This window comes from Hirundo rustica, chromosome 22 (genome assembly GCF_015227805.2).
Source record: "Hirundo rustica isolate bHirRus1 chromosome 22, bHirRus1.pri.v3, whole genome shotgun sequence".
NCBI lineage: Eukaryota > Metazoa > Chordata > Aves > Passeriformes > Hirundinidae > Hirundo > Hirundo rustica.
Genome location: NC_053471.1, coordinates 3,427,938 through 3,442,075, shown reverse-complemented (window position 1 = coordinate 3,442,075; position 14,138 = coordinate 3,427,938). Strand labels below are relative to the sequence as shown.

At 54.3% G+C, this 14,138-nt stretch overlaps 1 protein-coding gene across 1 annotated transcript; it reads right to left on the bottom strand.

Moving 5' to 3' along the window:
- Nucleotides 1–5,284: 5,284 nt before the first annotated feature.
- Nucleotides 5,285–8,615, bottom strand: TMEM51 (transmembrane protein 51). Its single transcript, XM_040084544.2, has 2 exons — nucleotides 8,202–8,615; nucleotides 5,285–6,418 (listed from the first exon to the last, which is right to left on the bottom strand). Exons 1-2 carry the CDS (start codon nucleotides 8,546–8,548, stop codon nucleotides 6,007–6,009), a joined length of 759 nt encoding a protein of 252 aa, XP_039940478.1. The 5' UTR covers nucleotides 8,549–8,615; the 3' UTR covers nucleotides 5,285–6,006.
- Between the last annotated feature and the right edge of the window lie 5,523 nt (nucleotides 8,616–14,138).

The following is a 14,138-nucleotide window of genomic DNA, read 5'->3' as shown; positions in this document are numbered from 1 at the left end:
CAAGGCCGGAAGCGCATGGCGGGGGCCGCGCGGTGGCTGCTGGGAGTTGGAGTCTGATGCTGCGATGACGTCATTTGGGACATTCCCAGTGTCGCCGGGAGAGCGCGGCTGTGGTGGCGATGGGTGCGGAATCACGGGCGCCCCAAAAAGGGAGGTTACAGCCCCAGAGTGTGTCACTCGAACGAACCCAAATCCCGGGATTCGAGCAGCGCGGGAATTGCAGCCACCGCAATTGCAGCCACCGCTGCGCATGCGCGCTGACGTCAGCGACTCACTGGTGGCACCTGGTGGTTGAGGGCGGTGCTACAGCTGGGAAACGGGAGTGCGGTGAAGGTTTGGGGATCGGGTTTAGGGTTTGGGAGGAAGGGAAGGCTTTCCTTTAGGGTTTTGGTTAGGAATAGGGCTTAGGGTTAAGGGTTAGTTTAAGGTTAGGGTTTGAGGATTTTAGTTAGGAATTGAGGAAGGAGGGAGGAAGGAATGAAGGAAGTTGTCCTAGGTTACAATGTAAGATGTGCCGAAAGTACGTATTCTATCACCAGCTGCATGAGCTGTTGAAACTAGGCTGGGCAGTGTTTCTCTTGCCCCCTCTCTCCAGACTATCTTCTGCTAAAGGCCCATCAATGCCCTGCTGCATGACTCCTGGAGGGAGTTATCTCTGTTTAATGGGCAATCAAGGACCCATTGCAAGACTCATAGAATGATATCAGCCCATTGTGAGATGCTCTGCCCAGGGGGAGAAGCTAAATATTCCCACCTGGATATAATTTGGCATTTGGGACAGCACAGGCAGCCTTACTCACTGGATTCCCAGAGCATGAGAGCTATCAGACCTTTCTATGTGATCATTGCTTCAACAAGACCACTTCATCTGAACTGCTACCACCACCGGGTATCAGGTTGTATTCCGACTCTGTCAGTGATCTTTTGTACTATTGCATTTATTTTATTTTACCTTTTTTTTTTCCTCCTACTAAATTGGGGTTTTTTACTTGGAGTCTTTTGCTGGTTTTGCTTTCAAGCCAGCACAGAAGTTCCCTCATTTCCCTTGATTTCAGACACACAAACTGCTCCTGCCCAAACCTGGGTGTTACACCACAAATACACCTGTACCTGCAAGGTGTTTTCCCTACTTGATGCCTCCGGTACCTGCTCCCTCAGGGCTTTGATCTCCTCTCTTTGGGCTCCTAGCTCTTGGTTGAAGGTGAGCAGCTTCTGGATCAGCTCAGCCTTGTTCTTCACTGCTGCCTGGGCCAGTTTCTTTGCTACAGCTGCGATCTCCTCCTGCAGACCTCTTATCACCACCTCTTTTCCTCTTTGACTCTGTTTCCAAGCCAGAGAGGTTTTCCCTTCTCCATCTGCAGCAGCTTTTCACCCCTCTGGCAGACTCAGGTGCCACTGGTCAGTCTGCAGCCGCAGAAACTCCAGACCACCTGCCCAGGGGTACTGACCCATGGCCATCAGCAAGGGACCTGCTGTCCCAAGCTTCCCAGACCCCCAGCCACCCACTGCTCCCATCCACCCGCTTTGGTGGCAGCCCCCAGACCCTGCTAGGACACAGACATCTGGCAGGATTCACCTGCTCTGCCAAGGACCAGGACAGGAATGGCATTCCTCACTCCCTCCCCAGCATTATCTTCTCCTGCAGGAGGAGATCCACCTTGTGAATCCCCTTGGGATGTCACAGCTCATTTCTTCCCTGGCCCAAACATGGATTTTAATCAGCTCCAGGGGACAACGACTGGTGCTCAGTTGCTCAACACTTGTCACTTCTCTGCTCCAATCAAAGTTACTCTGTGAGGACACCAGGACACAAATGGCTGGTTGTGCTATCATGAAGTACCTGGCCTCACTGCAGAGGTCCTGCTGAAGGTGTGCAGGTGGCACTGGCCGTGCTGCTGTCCCGGGCACTCGCAGGTCGCTTCGGCAGCATCAGACTCCCTGCCCAGGGAGTCGGGGGGAAGCTGCCAGTGCAGCAAGGGCAGGCACAGAGGAGATGCAGGAGTCCAGGCTTTGGGCTCTGCAACCACCTGGAGCTGCCTGGTCCAGCCTGTGCAGTGTTTCAAGGGGGAACAGGGCATCTACAGTGGGAAAACACCATGTTATCTGCAAGATTTTAGGAAGTATTTTAGCTCTGGATTCACACCCACTGTGTTGTACAAAACCCAGACACAGACCTCAGTGGAAGCACAGTTTTACTCCTTTCCCATTTCAATTGTCCAAGGATCAGATTTCAATCAGGGTATCCAGACTGCTGAAACAGAAGGAAATGATTAGGGTTTTCTGCTTTTTGAGCTTCTCCCTCTCCATCTGACTGCCCTAATTCTGCACATCCTTTGCACAATCCAGCAGCAGTCCTTTCACAGCTCTCCTGGCTCACACATGGTGCTATCCCATTGTTTCTCCCATTCACTCTGGTGAGTCTCATTGCCCTTCTGCCTTCCCATTCAGACTGGGAATTGGCACACTGTCTGCTGTCCTCCTGATGAGCAGAGCTTTCCAGGACAGTGGGGAGAAACCACCACCAAGGTCCCAGTGACAAGGGCTGCATTGAACATCTGCTAGCGTGGGGTCGGACCTGGGTGTGGGTCCTTCAACACCCAGCTGCTAACAGAGCCCCAGACTCCAGTACAGGCTCTCTGCTAGTCCAGCACCTTCCCTTCTCCCAGGGCACATCCCAGCTCTGCTGCTTTTGCTCACGCTGCTACCCACAGCGCTGGCTCACAGCAGGGTTGCACAAAATCCTCACAGTGTCCCTGTCTGGGCACGGCAGGGTACGATTTCCCAGGCAGGTGCTTCTCCTCTGTACAAGTTCCTCTAAGACCCGAGAGGAGCGATCCCTCCCCTTGTCAGACACTTTACAGCCGAGGTGGTTCCCTCCCTGCAGGCAGCAGGGTCAGGATTCAACGCTGCTCCTCCAAAGAAGAATCCCAAAGCGAGGAAAAGGCACCCCGTGGAGAGGCTCTGCGTGACTGTGCAGACCCGATTCTGTGCGTGTCCTGCCTCGGGGAATTCCACTGCTCACTGCTCCAGCAGGATCTAGCTTTACCTAGGCAGCATCCTGGATTCTTCAAGAGCCAAAATGACAAAAATAATATTGGAACTTTGCAATTGCTCTAGGATTGACCTAAACCCCAGCTTTCCTCTTAGTAAGTGGATTGGGAGGAAACATAAAATGCAAATAGAGGGAAAGGACGTTTTCCAGATCTACCTTTGATAACGCAGCCCGGTCCCGTGCTTTTGCTTTTCCCTCCCGAACTGCCCGAGTTTCTTCAGCAGAGGGAGCTCCAGCTTTTCTTCTGCCCCACCTCGCCTTTCCCGAGGATTGCTCAGAGGAGCTGGAAGCGAGTTCCTGCTTCTGGAGCCTTCCCTGGGCAGCAACACCCACCCACATCTCCTGGGCACCTTTCCCTGGACATCCCCACCCACCCTTATCTGGGCACCTTTCCCTGGGCAGCAGAACCCACCCACCCTTATCTGGGCACCTTTCCCGGGCATCCCCACCCCTACCTGGGCAGCCCCATCCACCACCAGCTCCAAGGACGCTCCTGCAGTGCCGAAGCTCAGGATGTCCCCTGGCCTCACCCTGACGGCCGCGTTTTGGACCTGGCAGCTGCTGACAAAGGTGCCGTGGGGAGAGCTGAAGTCCTGAAGGATGAAGCTGTTGTCTGAGGTGGAGAATTTGAGGGCTGCATGACGATCTGCTACTCCCTGCAGACTGGGAGCAGGCAAGGGACAGGCAGGGAACGCTGCTGGAGGTGGCTCCAGATGGCTCCTCTTTGCCAAGCTGCTTTTCTGCTCATCAATCCCAGCATAAACTGGTGCCTCCAGTACAACCTCTTCCCTTCCCTCCATCCTCCACCCGTTTTAGGAAGCTCAGCTGCCTCGGCCCTGCCTGCAGGACGGTGTCGGTCCCTCTGTGGCTCGATGGTCGTGGTGCTGGATTTCAGCTGGAAACACCCTGAGCGCTTTGGAAAGGCTCGCCTGGCCTGCCCTCACCTGCAAGGCTCACACCAAGAACCCAACTTCTCATTCAGCAGCTCCCACCCAACACAACCTGAACCACGAGTGGCTCAACCAACTCACGCCCTGGAATTGTACAAAGTGACCCCAAAAGCGTCTGTGTCCCAGCTGGCAGTGTGGCTGCAGTAGCCTTGGAAACCTCGGCCATGCTGCTGCCTGCCTCGGTGAGCTTTTCCTGTTTGTTTTGTTTAGTTTAGGGGTTTTTTTTTCTCTCCTTTTTCCAAGCAACTGTCCTGGCAGCACAACACAGCTCCGTGCCGGCATGGCCACAGCGATCCCATCAGCTGGGGACACACATGGGAATGGGTATCCCAAACTCCAGAGGGGCTGTGCCACCCTTTTGCCCTCTTTTTGCTTATTTTTTATTTCATATCATACACAAACAGAATCAGATCTTGCAGCCTCAGGCAAGGGGATGAACGTTGCTGTCAGGTGGATGCTGTCACCCATCAGCGCTTCTCCATCAATATTCCTTGGTCCTAGGCTGCCACACACCCTTTTACAGCAGAAAAAAAGGGAAAAAGCCACCCTTGCCGTCATCAAACCCCAGTTTGGCCTCACAAGTACTGCAAGATTTCATCATGCTTCATTTCGAGGCGGAAGCAGCAGATTTGGTAAAGTAGAGCCTCTCTGCAAATCTCTGCCAGTTTGAAGCCGTTCACTTTGGACCTGTCACTCCCTGCCCTTGTCCAAAACAACAGAAATTAGGAGATGCAACAGGAAATAATAGTTAAGAAGATAAACTGTTGGGTGGTTTTGGACCAGCATCTCTTCTCTGCCTTTGTTTTGGTCACTTAAATTCCTCTTATACCTTATGAGAAGTATCAAGAGCATCAAGCCAACCTCTGCTGAGCCACGACATGGACATGGCTCAGTGGTGGACACGGCCCTGCCAGGTCAGTGGTTGGACTCAATGACCTTGGAGATCTGTTCCAACCTACACGATTCCGGGATTTGATATCAGCATCACACTGGCAAAGCCACCCCCACGTCCCACCTCAGACTCCCCAGGGAGCCCATGGATGCATCTGCTGCTGGACTTTGTGGGTGAGGGCTTTGCTGGAAGCCCCCACAGGGCTGGGATGCCCACGGAGCAGCATCTGCCCATGGAGCAGCATCTGCCCATGGATCACAAACCTTGGGAAGGGCCAAGCACGCACGAGTACACAGCACACACACGCACACAGAGCATAACACGACAGTTTACAACACACACACACAACGTACACAACACACGCACAAACACAACGTACAAAACGTTTATTCAGACCAGTCTGCCTGCACAGGATGCTCAGCAGTGGTTTCACCCCTGGCACTGGTGCACGCAGCTCTCAACCCCCCAGAGTCACCCGCTTGCCTCGAATGGAGCACAAAACACAACAGGGAAAGCAACAGGGCTAAGAAATCCATCCTCTCCCTGAGGAGCAGGAAGCTCCTTTCAGCTGCTTCCCACCAGCCAGAAGAGACCTTGGCAGGAGTCGGGGCTGGCTCCGGGCCACCAGCCCAGCCCACTTGGGAGCCAGGGAAAGCCGTGGTGCTGCCCTGGCAACGCGCTTCCCCTTCCTCAGAAAGAAAAGACACCCCAAAAAAAGAAACATTTCGCTTTTCCACTTGGAAAATCCTTCTGCAATATCAGTTTGGTGGCTTGGAAGAGTCTTGCTGGAAGCAAGGGGGAGAGGAGATGAGAGGATGCACTGGGTGGTCTCGTATCAAACACCACAAGTGAGAGTTTTGGCACGTCCAGCCTTCATTTAATTCACAGCAGCAGAACTTGTGGTGTTCAGGTTTCCTTCCCCACAGTCTTTTGCAAAACCCAGTCCCAGGGAAAACAAGTCCCGTCCTTGTGCCACAGCACATCCTCCACGTGGCAGCTTCCAGGGAGCCCTGGCTGCTTCTGCACCCACACACCAAGCCCCTCTTGGCATGGTGAGTTTTAGAAAACCCTCAACCAAGCAGCATCACAGATTCCTCTGTTTTTTTTTTTTTTTAAGGCATTTGCTGGCTCACTGGCATTTTCTCCTGGATCTCCTCGTACTTGGGCGGAGGGGTGAGGGGCTCTATCGTGATGGGGACACTGCTGTTGCCCTGCGCCAGGTTTAGCCTGATGTCCTTCAGGTGCAGCTTCTCTGACTTGATCCTGCGGACCTTGAGGGGCTTGAGGCGCTTGCTGAGGCGGGAGCTGTGCCGGCTGGGCGGCCTCTCCGTGCCGGGCTCCGCGCCCGCCGCTCCCGGCGCCTGGCTGCTCTCGCCCAGCCCTGCCAAGGACTCGTAGGAGGGCAGGGAGACGCTGAGCCTGTTGCTCCTGTCCGAGTCTCTGGGCTCATGGTAGCCCGTGTTCATCACCTCCTCGTAGCTGGGCACGTAGTATTGGGAAGAGGCGTCTTCATCCTCTTCTTGGCTGGGGGGGAAAGAGTTAAGTCTGGGTAGCGCATCGTTGTGGGAAGGGGATGGAGAGGAAAGAATAAACCACCTCGCCCCACCAGAAATAGTTTTTGCCCTTCTACATTAGATGCCAGTTTCCTTTTGCTTGACAGAATAAATCACGACCCCACCTCAGTTCAGACACATTTTATTTCCTCGTGACTTATGGCCGTATTTGATTAACACTTTCTCTGCCCACAGACCCTTCGCTATTGCCCAGCAGTGATTTCTTCCTGATAGAGAACATCAGTTTCTCTCCTCCACTCTCGAAAATCAGTCAAAATACATTAGAAAAGGACATCACCCCTCTCTCTTTGTCATTCTGATGCCTTATGGGTTGGGTACCTTGGGTTTTTCTGTGAAGAGATTCAACCCTACTCTATGCCACCATCTATGCACATGTACGTGCACACAATACTTGCCATTTCTTTATTATTGGGATATTATTTGGATTATTCTTTGTTATTGGGATATTTTCCACTATCCCAGGTTGCTCCAATTCACCTTTCCAATCAAACATGGAAAATCACTTTTCTCCAAGGATCTGCAGGCCCTGACAAGAGCCAGCAGTGCCACTGTCCCCTCCTGTCCCCTTGCACCCCACATTGTCCCAATGCTCCCCTGCCTCTCTCTGCACAGGGAGCTGTGCTGATGGACAGAGACTCCCCCCCTGCCTGTGTTTGTCGAGACTGTGCCTTCTGTGGCAGCAGCCTTTGCTCTGCTCCACAAAGCTCCCTGAGCAAACAGCAGAGCCCTGCAGACTTCCTCTGGGTCTAAACTCCATGGCCAGTCCCCAGGGCTGTTTGGCACCTTGGCTGCACGCAGCGAGGCAGAGACAGCCCCCGTCCTGCCCCTCTGGCTGCTCTCCCAGCGTGTGGCAGGAGCCTCCTGCTCTCTGTGTCACCCACCACACTGCCCAGCGTTCCCTCAGCTCGCTCCCGTGTGCCAACCACGCCAGGAGTGGCACCTCTCCCAACGCTGCCTTGGCCACAGCTCTGTCTTGGAGCCCACCTCACACACCAACAGGGCTCCCTTCCACTCACAGCTGCATAAATGGAGACTCCTTTCCCATCTCCAGGACATACCAAAACCCTAAATCTGGAACCCTGGGCACTGAGACTTTCAGACTTCCTGTGCTGGCAGGCACTGACCCCCAAGAAAACACTGCAATTGACCTGAGGCCATGGAGAAGTCTTCCAAAATTGAGTGACAGCACTGGGATCGTGGGTGTGTAGTTTGAATAGAAGTGTGTGATATGCATGGCGGAAAACATAGAGTTTAAGATATTAGAATACAGTAATATATACAAAACAAGATGGAGGATTTGGGGCATAGGCTAAATTCTTCTTCTTTCACCTTCTTTATGGCTTTGGGTGGTTTCTTGTAATTGGGTGAAAAGACCCGCATTGCGGACCTTGTGTGGTCAGTAACTGGGTTAAAAGTATAAATAACAGAGGTGTCACCTTGTCATTGGATAGTTTATGCTCAAAAAGACCTTGGAAAGAATTAGAGGCATCCATTTTCTACCTTGTTAGCTAGAGATCACGACTCATGAGAGCATACTATAGATAAGAATTAATAAACACCGAGTCCGAACATGAAATCTGCGTCTCCCGGGCACAAATCACGGCACGTGCCTCCTCATTTCAGCGCGCACCGCCTTCCTCTCCTTGCTCCAGACCTTCCCGAGTAACAACAGCCATCCCTGCTTTCATCCCACACCCAATCCCACCCCCTCCGTCCCCAAAACCCCTCCTCACCTGTCCTCCTGCTGCGAGGGCTCCGCAGACACCTGGCGCTGCACGTGGGCGACGGCGAGCTCCTCGCTCTGCCTCTTCTTGTCGCGGATGTTGAGGCAGAGGGAGAGCAGCAGCAGCAGCAATCCTGCCCCCACCAGCACGTAGGCCACCGAGAAGGTCTTGCTCTTCAGGATGCCCCCGGAGCCGCGGTCCGGCTTGCTGCTGTTGCCGGCCTGGCCGCCGGGTTTGTCGGCGGGGCCGAAGCCGGGCACGAGGTTCCACACGGCCATGATGATGCCCAGGACCAGCATGCCCAGCCCGATGGCCGTCAGGGCGTAGTGGGACCCGTTGGCCCGGGACTGGGCCATGGCTGCTGCGGCGCCGGGCTGTCCCCACGTCACCGCATGGCTCGGGGGGCTGCAGCCCTGCTGGCATGCGTGCGGCCCCCTCCCCGGGCAGGCTGCGAGCTCTGGGGACAAGAGAGGGAGCTGTGATGGGCAGGAATGCACCCCACACCCCGGCAGGGAAAGGTTTAAGGCTCACCCATTGCTGTTTTTATAAGGTAAAAGGACCCCCAGAAAAGTTCTTTGCTGTCCTGGCGGTAACTGGCTCAATGCCAAGAGGTCTCTTTACTGTTCCTCAGAAATGTTAGCTAGACTTTATCGGCAGCAAGATGAACTGTCCCTCGAGAAACGTTGAGTTTTTAAGGAGCACAGAGGTGCTCAGGGCTTCTTGGGGTGTCTTAGTCAGGTGTCAGATGCTTCTCTGGCACCTGTACGTGGCTTTTATTCTTTTGTTCTTTTGTTTCTGTACAGTTTGATATTTTCTATTTTATTAAAACCTTTGCTTTACAAAACACACCCAAGGAGCCATCTCACAATATTACTAAGCCACTCTGGGAGGTTGCAGGTCAACCCTCAGGCTTGATACATCTTCACAGGTCTCATTACATTCTGGCCATGTGTAAGGTTGTGTCAGAGGTGAGTGCACAGCAAACAGCGAAAGGCTCTGCAGCCACCAGGACACCAATTCATCCACTGACACTGCACCTCACACTGCTGTGCCTGAGGAGTGCAAGTCAGGAAAGAGCAGGGCATGTGGATCCTTCCCGGCCCTTCTCATCCCCACCCTTTGCTACTTTTCAAAGGTTGGTGGATATTACAGTTTTCTCAGCTGTAATATCCACCAACCTTTGAAAACAATCAAATCACTGATGTTTGCTAAGGGCTTAGATTGCCTGTCCTTAGGAGTGTGATAACTGGCAGCTTCACAGCACCCAAAGAAGGCCATCAAAATCTATTTCAAGATCTGTTGTCAGTGCAAACCAAGGTGGGAATTCTCAGAAACACATCTCTAGCTGAATAGCTTCTCCTCTCCCCGTTTCGGGGGGAGCAGGGCTCCTCATGGTGCTGGCTGGAGAACAGAAACCAAAACTGCCTCTCTCCCAGCCAACTCGACCCTGTGGCTTCCCCCAGCTGCTGCTGGCAAAGGCTGCCGGGATGGTGAACCCTTGTAGGGCCCTGGCTCACTTCAGGCTGGCTCTCAGCTCCCTGGAGCAGCACACGCTGGTGCTGAGTGCCCCAGCTGCATCCCTCTGCGGGGTCTGAGCCCAAACACCCCCGACCAGCCATGTCACGGGTGGGAATTTGTCCTCTGAACATTTTCCGAGTCACCAGGACCAAATGTGCTCGATTCCCAAAAATAAACACACACAGGAGCCACATCTCCTGCCCCCTCACCTCCCTGGCCTCGGGTGCGGTGGGCAGCCTCCATCCTCACAGCAGAACTGCCCCATCCCCACCCAGGGAGCTTTGCAGATTCATGGATGTGCCGTGTCAGGGATTTCTCCTTCCCTCCCCGGCTTCTTGATGCCGGGTTGGGCTCGAGGTGGCTCTGGCCTGTGCTGTCAGTGGTGCTGTATCCACACAACCAGCACACCCTTCAGCACAACCCTCCTGAGCTCCAAAGCTTCATGTTTGCTTGTTTAGCTTGAGTGCACGCCCAGTTTGCAGGGTCAAGGGCCAGAATAAAACAGCACTCCCAGAAAACAGAGCGGCTGCAGCAGGAAAAGACACGCACGCAAGCCCGGAGAGGAGGAACCTGCAGAGGAACTTCCCTGCCCACTGCCTGTGCTCCAGCAGGGCTGTGGAGACTTCCAGAGGGGTGTCCCAGGCCCTCCAAACACATCCCTGGCCCCACAAGGGTCTGGGCAGGGTAAAGTCTTGTCTCCCACGGTGTTTTGGGACACCCAGGAGCGGCAGATCCCAGCCCAGCGGGAGCTGCCACAGGCAGGCAGGGGCAAGCCCGTCATTCCCTGCCAGCTCCAGCATGGGGCTGCTGCTCTGTGTGCTCCTGGGGGAGGGTATCTCCTGAGCCCAGCTTTAATTCCATCTTGGGATGAGGAAAACACTGCATCCAAAATGTCCTCACCTGCATCCCAAGAGCCGTCCTCCCACCCGAGTGCTTCCAAGCCTGTCCCTGGTGGTACCAGCACTGGCCTCTGCCCTCCCACACAGAGGTTTTGCTCTCCACTTGTGCCCTGTGAGGTTTTTTCCTCACCTGATGATCCAGCTGAGCTCCCATTCTTGCCACAAACACATCAGCCAGCCAAAACTTGACTTGAGAACAGCTTGGCCTTGGGGCAGGAAAGTCGCGCTGCACCCACGGTGGGCACAGAACACACACAGGGCTGGTCACATCTACCCGTGGTGTCTACATCTCCCTGCCTGCTCCATCCTCACAGCAGAACTGTGCTCTCAGCCTCTGTGGCTGCTTTCAGGCACCTCAGTCCTGGCAGTGGGCAGGATTTAAGCTCCTACGTCACCCCTGTGCCTGGAAGTTTTCCACAGATCCACTGCAGTGCTACCCATCAGCCCAGCAATCAGATTAAAGCAGGAGCCTTGCTGTTCCAGCCTATCTCTCCATTGAATTAGCTGCTCTCCCGGCTTTCCAGAGCTGCTCCTATCAACAGTGCCCTGACATCAGTATCCCGGGAAGGGAGCTGCTGCTGCCTCTGCCTCAGGTCCAGCACTGTCTGGATGCTCATCGCAGCAGCACGGAATGGTTTGGGTGGAAAGGGACCTTAAAGCTCATCTCATCCCACCCCTGCCACAGGCAGAGACAGTTCCCACTATCCCAGGCTGCTCCAAGCTCCATCCAATCTGGCCTGGAATACTTCTGGGGTGGAGCACCCACAGCTTCTCTGGGCAACCTGTGCCAGGGCCTCATCCCCTCACAGGGAAGAATTTCCTCCTAAACACCCAACCCAAATTATCCAATTTCTCCTTTAAAACACACTCCCCCCTTGTCCTTTCACAACAGGCCCTGTGAAATGTCTGTCCCCCACATGAGGTGGGCGAGTGATGCCTGAGTGCTTCGGCCCCCTCCAGCCCCCTTCCCCTTCCCTCTGCCTGCACACCAGACCCGTCTCCATCCCTGCCCTGCCCTGGCAATGATTTACACCAGGATCTCCGAACCATTAAACTCCTCGGGCACGGCTGCAAAGCCCTGGGGGCACCCACCCCTCTCCTGCGGCCTGCCCGCACCCCTCCCCTCCTCCCTCAGGCTGCCGGAGCCCTTCGGGATGCTCTTGCGACATTTCCCAGCGTCAGTCGGGCATGGGGAGGTTGGGGATCAGCCCGTTCTCAGCCCACACGCCCCCAAGGCCTCGGCAGGGGCGGCCAGGCGGAGCAGCAGCAGGAACAGCTTCCCTTCCATGGGGACAGAGCCCTCGACAGGGTCGGCCCCCGCTCGCGTCCCACCCGCCGGGGCTCCCGGAGGAGCTGCGGCCCCGCTGGGTGACTCCCGGGGAAGCTCGACACCCCTCGCTGCCCTCAGCAGCGCCCACGCCCCTCTGCCCTCCACAACCTTTGGATTTTCCCCTGCCATGACATCACCTTCCCACTCACGCTCCAGCAGCAACACCTTTGTCACAGATCACGGGAGATGAGTCTGCAGGCCGGGTCAAACCCCGACGCAGTCACCAGTCGTGGGATGAGCTCCAGGGCTTCCTCGCTCCCCACAGAGAGACACAGCCCCCCAGAGCTGCCTCCAGAAACCAGGGTGTGACTCCACCACCAGGCATGTAATTAATTTTCTGGAAAATTCTGGGGGAAAATAAACCCGTTCCCCAACCATCCGAAGATTCCAGAGTCCCCTCTGCGTTAGATTACAAGGCTCTCCCTTCATCCTCATGCTTCCACCCAGAGAACCTGCTCATTAATCCCCTTCCCTGCTAATTGCTGGCCCGGCACATCCTCAGGAGATGTGCCATGGCCACAGCCTCATGCTGAGCCCTCGTTACACGGGGCTTCAACCCACCAGGAACACAAAACTCCACGTGGGGGTCTAAAAAGCAACAGGTCGGGACTTGTGAGGTATTTTCATAGAGTGCCAGAATGTTTGGGTTTGGCAGGGATCTTAAAGACCATCTACTTCCAACTCCCTGCCATGGTTTCTCTCTTTTTGTCCGTTCTTCCTGCCCCTGTTATCCCTGCCCCAGGAGCAGGGATGTTTCTGTCCAGATGCAGCCCAGGGGATGCAAGGAATCGCCAGAGAAATCCAGCTGAGTCACGAAAAGAAGCACTGCTACTGATTTAGCCAAGTTCTGGTCTTTTGGATAAATCCCAGCCCATTTTAGAGCATCTCACCATGGAACAGGAATCTGGAGGGACAGCCCCACACAGGCTATCCGGGATTTCCCATATTTTGCTTACACTTCCTGCCTAGAGCACGAAAGAACATGTCCACATCTCCACTGCCCCCAGCATTCTCTACAGACATTTAAGAGGTATTTCACCCTCTTTTTTTTTTCCTTAAATTCAATTTTTAACAACCCCTCCTCAGCAGTACCTTGTAGGCAGCACTGGGGGAACAGTGATGTTTTCCTCAGACCTTGCCCAAGGCTCTCCCACTCCAGAGGGAGCCCAGGGCCCCCAGCTCTGCCACTTCCTGCAAAACAAGGGCGTCACAGGAAGCCCAGTCCCAGGCTCAAACTGCTGCAATCCACAGCAGAGCCACGGTGACAGGGCTCACAAAACACCCCATCTCCACAAAGTGGTGCCTGACCATTCCCAAGCCTTTGCTGTGTCCCCGGGAATTCCGGGCACAGCCGCCACGGGTTCCTGAAGCGGCACGGATCACAGAGGCCACGGTAGCCAAACTCCAGAGCTGTAATCATGAGTGTGCAGCCGCCCTCACCTTGGCCTTTGCCACTGAGATACAAGAAACTGCCTCCCAGACTCCTTCTGCCCATAATTCCATTATATCCATCCGAGCGGCGCCCGCTGCAGAGCGGTAATGGACAGGGACAGAGAGTCCTTTTGCATTTGTGTTTCAGGACGTTGCCATTTGTTCCTGGGGACAATGCTGCCGTGGCCACCCAGGCCACGCTGGCACCGGCTCTCGGCAGGTCGGCGAGCCCTCGCTGTGTCCTGGTTGCTGTGCAAACACTGTCCTGTGGCTTTTCCTGATCCAGGCTCTGGGGCTGGCACTGAGACCAGCTGCCACATTAATGCTTTCAGGCCCAGCTCTGCTAGACCAGGGAGAGGGGCTTGGGGTGATGCCTAAGATTTTTAGCTTTTTATATTTTTCATATATTTGTATCTTCGTAGATTGTTAATGCGTGGCTGTAACTTTTGGTACATTTCCCATCTTTCTTCTTTACATTTAGGAACAATAAGCCTTAGAAACCTTAGAAACACCTTCCCAAAATACTGTTTAGCCTTATTCCAAGAAGAGAACTGACTACAAGGATGTCCTGTTTTCCAAACAGAATCTGGACCGGACAAAACAAAACTGGGGCAAAAAAAGCCTCTGGACTGCTTCCAGTGTGGCAGGACCCAGGAATTATTACCTAATCAACCAACCTTTTAATTGGAGAGTATATGATAAGTATACTAATCGACTAACCTTATAAAAATTATAGAATTACTATACCATGTGTGATTTTCACCATAT